The sequence below is a fragment of the Mus pahari genome, chromosome 14, assembly GCF_900095145.1.
Source record: "Mus pahari chromosome 14, PAHARI_EIJ_v1.1, whole genome shotgun sequence".
Lineage (NCBI taxonomy): Eukaryota > Metazoa > Chordata > Mammalia > Rodentia > Muridae > Mus > Mus pahari.
The window spans coordinates 30,408,361-30,416,306 of record NC_034603.1 but is presented as its reverse complement, the minus strand read 5'-3'; the positions used below and the strand labels follow the sequence as shown (position 1 = coordinate 30,416,306).

General features: G+C 38.3%; 1 protein-coding gene across 1 annotated transcript in view; it reads left to right on the top strand.

Annotated features, from left to right (window-relative positions):
• The window catches only part of Ncor1 (nuclear receptor corepressor 1), a 136,397-nt gene that overhangs the window by 74,045 nt on the left and 54,406 nt on the right, over positions 1-7,946 (top strand). The window contains exons 19-20 of the mRNA XM_029545802.1: positions 1,702-1,828; positions 6,723-7,269. Coding sequence (XP_029401662.1) covers positions 1,702-1,828; positions 6,723-7,269 — 674 coding nt within the window. The remainder of the gene's footprint in view (positions 1-1,701; positions 1,829-6,722; positions 7,270-7,946) is intronic.

Genomic DNA, 7,946 nt, shown 5'->3' with positions numbered 1-7,946 from the left:
ATTCTGGAACTCACTTTGTAGACCAGGCTGGCCTTGAACTCAGAAATCTGCCTGCCTCTGCCTCCCAAGTGCTGGGATTAAAGGCATGTGCCACCTTTCTGGCTTAAATTACAGTTTTTAAAACCTCTATCTAGTCATTTTAGTCATAGAGACTTCAATTGTTTACTTATCAATCTTTTTCAAAAAGATCTCAAGTAGACATTACATAATTCTAATACTTGGCAATCCTCAGTATAACATAATTTGCAAGATAGAACTTTTTTTTTGTTTTTTTTTTTGTTTTTTTTTGAGACAGTGTTTCTCTGTGTAGCCTTGGCTGTTCTGGAACTCACTCTGTAGACCAGGCTGGCCTCGAACTCAGAAATCCACCTGCCTCTGCCTCTTGAGTGCTGGGATTAAAGGCGTGCGCTACCACGCCCGGCTGCAAGATAGAACATTTTTTTATCAACAAAATCTTTGCCTTCATTTATCATAAAAAAATGGAATAGTAATACCAAAACCAATTTGCTTCCTATGCAATTATTTTATTCTTTAGTGTTCATTGAACCATTAATAATATCAAACATTGAAAATTACTTAAGCCTGGTGTTGTGGCACATGCCTGTAATGCCAACACCCTGGAGGCAGAAGTAGATGGATATAGATGGATGTCTGAGTTTGAGGCCAGGCTGTTCTACAGAGCAAGTTCCAAGACAGCCAGGGAGGGCTATGCCTGAAAACCCTGTCTGGGGGGGTGGGAAAAAAAGAGAAAAAAAAGGAAGGAAAGCAAGCAAGCAAGCAAATTACTTAAAGCAGAATTTTAATTGTGTATGAATGAGAATAATAAAAATCATTTTAAATATGATTGCAGCGATACATTCAGTGTAAACCTTGGGTTTTCAAAACTAGAATGTATAACTATATGAAACTATGCAAGGTTTTGGTGTGTACACAAAGATGTAAATATTTGGGCTGGTGAGATGGCTCATCAGGTAAGAGCACCCGACTGTTCTTCCAAAGGTCCTGAGTTCAAATCCCAGCAACCACATGGTGGCTCACAACCATCCATAACAAGATCTGGCGCCCTCTTCTGGAGTGTCTGAAGACAGCTACAGTGTACATTACATGTAATAAATAAATAAATCTTTAAAAAAAAATGTAAATATTTATCTAAAAGATTTAAAATGAAATGTACCAGTTAGTATATTTAGGATGTCTAGCTATTTTGAAATCATGAAAAGTCGTCTCTCAAATATAATTTTCTGTTTTTTATATGTCATTTTTGTTATCTTTATTCGTAAGTGATCATATGTCCTTTTTTATTAGATAAACTAAATATTATCTGTACTGGCTGTAGTTTCAAAAATTACAATTTCCAAAATGGTTAAAAAAAAGTGTTTTGGAGAGTATAGGGGTTGAAACAAGGTCCCATATGACAGGTTGGCCTTGAACTTGAACACTCTTCTGTGCCCCCAGCTTCCCAAGTGCTGAAATGCAGATGTCAGTGTGATTTAGTGTTAAGTTTTGTATGGTTCATAGAAGTCATCCATTGCCTAAAAGGCCAATTTGTGGTTGCCCGCCCTCCCAAGCATAGATTGTGTGGTACCCACATGCTTTCTGACCACTGTGTAATACTATATTTTTCAGGAATGGAATGGCTTGCTTTGTTTCTCCTTTGTTTATTTAACTCACTGTGCTTGAATTACTGTTTCGTACCTTTAGGCTTCACGGAAACCCCGTGAGGAAAGAGATGTGTCTCAGTGTGAAAGTGTTGCTTCTACTGTTTCTGCCCAAGAGGATGAAGATATTGAAGCCTCAAATGAGGAGGAAAATCCAGAAGATAGTGAAGGTATTTCAGAATCCTAAATTGTGTGTGACTTCTTTCCCCTCAAATATGAAATTTTAGTTTAATTGTTGATTATGTAGGAATTTCTTCACTGAGGAAATTGTATATTAGTGCTTTCATGGCTTAGGTTTAAAAACAATGTATTTATTCATTTGATCAATTTTTAAGTACACAGTATTTGGTAATAAAAAAAAGCATTTGTTTTTGTGTACTTAAGATTGCACAGTGCCGGGCGTGGTGGCACTTGCCTTCAATCCCAGCACTTGGGAGGCAGAGGCAGGCNGATTTCTGAGTTCNAGGCCAGCCTGGTCTACAGAGTGAGTTCCAGGACAGCCAGGGCTACACAAAGAAACCCTGTCTCAAAAAACAAACAAACAAACAAACAAACAAACAAATAAACAAAAGATTGCACAGGTGGTACAACCAGAAGATCCTGACAATGACTTCCTGCTTCATCTACTGTCTTTGTTTGCCTCTTTGTGTATCATGGCCAAATTTATTTATTCTGTTTTTATTGTAAGTTAATATATTTTTTTTGTCATTTTACTGCCTCAAGGCTGATTTATTTCATATTTTAAGGTTTATACATCATAATTTATCATGTCAGATGTCTGGATGGCATTAGTTCTCTGAGCTGAAAAAATACCCACCTAATGTCTAAATTGGATGCTAGTTATAGAAAAATGAAGACAATAATATATTTCAGTTAATATTATTATTCACTATTGATTGTAAATTTTCTTTGTAAATTGAGTGCTTCTGCTGTGAGGATTCTTAGAATATTATTGGCGGATGCACTTTATTATAGAGTGTATACTGTGTATACTGAGTGTTAGATGCCTTCCTTGTCGGCTCTCCCATTTCACCCAGGCAGACGTAGGAAGGTTTGTGTACTGCACTTTTATAAATACTGACTGTGGATATTTTTTCTAAAAGTCATTATTGTTTTTTAACCTTAAAATTGTAAACTTCAAATGAGTTTTAGTTTTTTACAGTAAGTCAACTTTTTCTTCATTAGTTTTTGTGTAAAAACTTGAGGCAATTAATACAAGTGTAAAGAGACTACTGGGACAAATTTGCCCTTAGAGGAGAATTGAGAATGGTTCGGGTAGCTTGGTCTGTTGTTCATGATACTTTTAAGGTCCACAAGCAAGCATCATTTGCTCTCTAATGAAAACTCTTATTTCACAGCTGTGTGTCTGCTAAGTGCTATTCTTTGTGGTTACAAATGTGAATAAAACCCTCACTAATTTTAGTTATATGCAGTTTTCATGGTTTAAAAATAGTTAATGTTAAGTTTAATAGCTTGAGTGTTAGAAACCATATCAACATAATTTTTATTAAACTATAGTTTTATAATCATTCCATTTCATTATTAATTTCTTTTTGTGCCTAATTTTTAAATTAAACTTTATTGTAGCTTTAAATATATGGAAATGTATAGGAAAATACCAGTATATACTAGAGTAAGTACTATCTGAGGTTTTGGGAATCCACTGGGGATTTTGAGCAGTACCCCCCTGTGGATAAGTGGACCACTGTATTAATCTCTTTGGGCTACTTTAGTAGATTAGTATATATTGAATTGGTTAAACTACAGAAATATGCTTTTATAATTCTGCAGGTTTGAAGTTCAAAGTCAAGGTCCCTTGTGATGAGATCTCTTCCTGGCTTTATAGGCCACCTGATGCTGCTTCAATCTGTCTCCATGTAGCCCTTATGTGTGCACTTGTGGGATCACAGTCTCTGAATAACAACTCATGCTCAAGAGCTCATTTCACCTCAGTTACCTCTGTGAAGCAGATGCAGTGACCCTGGAAGTTAGGAGTCGGACAGTGGACTTGAAAGGAGGGAACCCAGTCCAGTCCACAGGAAAGCCCAAGCATAGTTTCATACACTTTTATCTATGGGCAGGACAGAAGATCCACACCCTGCAAAGTTCCAAAATCAAAATGAGACACACATACACTCACACACATGTGTGCACACAAACACCCTCCCCCCCTACTTTTAGTATGTTAGCTTGTTTGTTTGTTTGTTTTTTAACTGCAAGTATGAAAATAAGATATGGTACGTGAGTTTGGTCTGGTATTCATGCAGTAGGCATCCTTGCCATCTACAGTGGTCTCCTTATGGCATCCCGTGCCATCTGTAGAAGTCTCATAATAGAAATGCACTTGTCCAAAGATTTCTAGGCACTTTCTTACTTCTTTTTATCTCAGCTTCTTTTGTAAAGTATTCTAGAGAATATAGTTACTGGAGCTTACATGATCTTTGACCTCACCCTTCTTGCTAACCTAAAGAGGTGCCATTGATGCAGTTTATATTATGTGCCAAGGCTCTTGTCAGTGGAAGAATAAAGGTAGCTGATTATAAATAGGAGAATTCCTATCTAATTTTTTTCTAAAATGTCCAGCTGTGTATTTAGGGTGAGAAGAGTTAAATATGGAAGACTGAAATTTTACTATTTCTGGACTTTAATGACTGATCCTGTTGTCAGTCATTAAGGGCTTGCCTGTTTGTTTCCTTATTCTTTGAAAAAGCCGGTGCATTGTGAACTACTAGCTAGTTTTCTGTGGTTTGGAAGAAGATAACTGAGAAAGACTGTGTAGTGGGTCCTTTTAATGTTTTTAGGATAAGTAAGTTGTTAACTTTCCTCATTGTATAATCAAAAATAAAGATTAAGTTAAGCTTTTTGGTAGCTTTTTTTCATTTCGTATCTGACTTTTGGCAATTGCTGCCATTTAGTAAGCTTTACCTGAACTCTCAGCTTTGTAAAAGTCACTTTAGAGTTGATTTAGAGAACAAATACTGTAGCCCCAGCAGCAGCCTGCTCTTTCTCACTGCTGTCATCAGTGGGTCGTTTCCTTGACTCCAGTTCTCTGATGTCCCACACAGCCCATCAGCAATAATGCCTGCTTTGTTTTATGTATACTGTGAATATTTTGTGCCGAGTCCTTATTTCCATTGTTGGTCTCTCCTCTGTGTTCTTTTCTTGTTTGGGTTCCTTGGTTCTTTTTATTACATTCTGATTTTTTGTTTGTTTTCTACCCAGCATCCTTGTGAAGTAAATCCAATCATGTTTATTCTCCATTCGAAAGCCTGAAACACCTTTCTATTTCTTCAAGAATAAAAGTCCAAGGCTATCTTGGTGACTAATATGAATGACTACATGAGGTTACTGTTGTGTCTTTGAGTTTTTTGTTGATTATATTTCCATTTGTTCTCTGCTCCAACCATACCGATGATTCTTCTATTGTTTCTGAGTAAAATAATTCCATTCTGAGCCTTGACACTTTGTGACAGCTTTGCCTGAATTGTCCCGTCTCTGTCCAGAGCTCACATTCTTCCTTTAGGCCTCCTTTTGGGATATCTCTTTACCGTTTGTACTGCTTCCGCTCACTGCTTATTTAGTTTATATGGTCACTGTATTATCATATAATATATTTGAAATACTTATTATTCTGTAGGCTCCAAGATCATGTGTAATTGTGTAGTTTATGGGGGTTTGTGTGATCGCTCAGTGGTTAAGAACACTTTCTGCTTTTACAGAAGATCCATATTTGTTCCTAGAATCCATGTGGTGACTCACAATCATGTCTAGGAGCTCTGGTTCCAGGGTATCTGATGCACTTTCTGGCCTCCTCAGGCATAAACACAGGCATAAACACAGGCAAAACACACACACACACACACACACACACACACATATATATATATATATATATATAAAGAAAGAAAAAGATTAAGAATATAATTTCATTTTCAGTGCTATGTATGTACCTCTAAAAGCTCTGTGCATATATATATATATATATATATATATATATATATATATAAATGAAAAACTGAATTTCCAGTTTTAAAATTATTCTGTTGAAAATATTTATTCACAGATGGTCATATAATTTTATTTTTTCATTTCAACAATATTTTATCCTAGTTAGGGTTTTTATTGCTGTGATAAATACTATGACCATGGGAAGAAAAGGATTTATTTCTTCTTATAACTCTCAGGTCATACTGGAACACTTGAAGCAGAAGCCGTGGAAGAGTGCTGCTTACTGGCTTGTCTAGGTTAAATGTTACAAGTGTCTTCTGCTCCCTCAGACTAGGTGCCCAGGGATGGCACCATAGTGAATTGGGCCTTCCCAAATCAGCAGTCAAGCAAGTTTCTCACAGGCGTGCATACAGGCCAGTCTTATGGGGGCAGTTTCTCAATTGTAGTTCCCTCATCTCGGATAACTCTAGTTTGTGTCAAGTTAACAAAAACTTTAACATGGACAAACTTCATGGTGTCAAAGTCAACCTGTTTTTCTAAAGATATTTCTGTGTTTTCAGACATGTTGTTTATTGTCTTATGTTAACTTTTTTTTTTTTTTTTAAGATTTATTTATTTATTATATGTAAGTACACTGTAGCTGACTTCAGACACTCCAGAAGAGGGAGTCAGATCTCGTTACGGATGGTTGTGAGCCACCATGTGGTTGCTGGGATTTGAACTCCGGACCTTCGGGAGAGCAGTCGGGTGCTCTTACCCACTGAGCCATCTCACCAGCCCTAACTTTTTAACATTAAAAAATCTTGCACCTGAAAGTTGTCATTCATGGAATAGTTTTGTTTTGTCTCTCCCCCATCCTTTTCTGTCTTTAAACTATTATTTAGACAAGAAACCATTTTAGAAAGAATTTTTACTTGTAATTTCAGAAAGTCAAGACGTTTTGATCTTTAACTTTTACACCTTTAGAGCGTGTTGGCTGGGCCAGAAGCTGCTCTTACTTACCTGATGTCACCACAGGATTCAAGTTCATCCTAACAAGTGCTTTCAAGCATGGTTTCTGTCAGCACCTGAAACCTGTTCATTATCAGATTTTTATGCTGTATCATTATCTTTAAGGTGCTGAAAATAGTTCTGATACAGAAAGTGCTCCCTCTCCTTCACCAGTTGAAGCTGCCAAGTCCAGTGAAGACAGCAGTGACAATGCTGCTTCTCGAGGAAACACCGAGCCTGTGGCTGAGCTTGAGGCCACCACTGACCCTGCACCCTGTGCATCTCCCTCTTCAGCAGTTCCCACCACAAAACCAGCAGAAAGGGAAAGCGTGGAGGCCCAGGTGACCGACAGCGCCAGTGCCGAGACCGCAGAGCCGATGGATGTAGACCGTGAGGAGTGCGGTGCCGAGGGCAGTTCTGTTCTTGATCCACCAGCCCCTACCAAAGCCGACTCCGTGGACCCAGAAATGCAGGTACCAGAAAATACTGCGTCTAAAGGTGAAGGGGATGCCAAGGAAAGAGACTTGGAGAGCACCAGTGAGAAGACAGAGGCTAGAGACGAAGACGGGGTAGTGGCTGAGCAGATCCAGAGGCCTGAACCACAGTCAGACAACGACTCCAGTGCCACTTGCAGTGCAGATGAGGATGTGGACGGAGAGCCAGAGAGGCAGAGGTGAGACTTGACCTTGTTTCTTCTCTACTGTTTTCTGGCTCATTGTCAGAACAGTTCTGTCCACAGAGTGCCTGTTAGAGATTGGCAAGCTCCTAGCAGTCCATGGTTTTAATATTGAGCAATTGTGTGGCTTTGGTGTTTGTTGTTTTTAAATAACACAAATGATAAATATCTTCTATATCTGTATTGTTACATATAGTCTGTGATAGGGAGGGGGCAGGCTGGTTTTCATCCAACAGAGTTAGGAATAATATCACAAGCAAATTGTGGAGCCTACATTTGGCAGCAGTGGTAAATGGTGAAGAAGGAAGAAATGAAGGGCCTTGGCTTTAACTCTGGGTTTGTCTAAGTTGGTTGGACTTCCAAAAATAGTTAGAGCACTATCATATATTAAAGTAGCCCACTGTCATATATTAAAGAGAATGCTCCAAGGATAAATGTTGTTGTTAAAATGTTTTTATTTATTATTTGGGGGGGGGGTTGGGGGACAGGCTTGTGTTATGAGATCAGACTGGGCTTGAACTTGATATTTAGCCCAGGCTGGCCTTATATTTCTATTACTCCTTCAGTCTCCTAGTACTAGGATTACAGACATGTCTGTAATGAGGGGTTTTTCCTTCCCTTCCCTTCCCTTCCCTTCCCTTCCCTTCCCTTCCCTTCCCTTCCCTTCCCTTCCC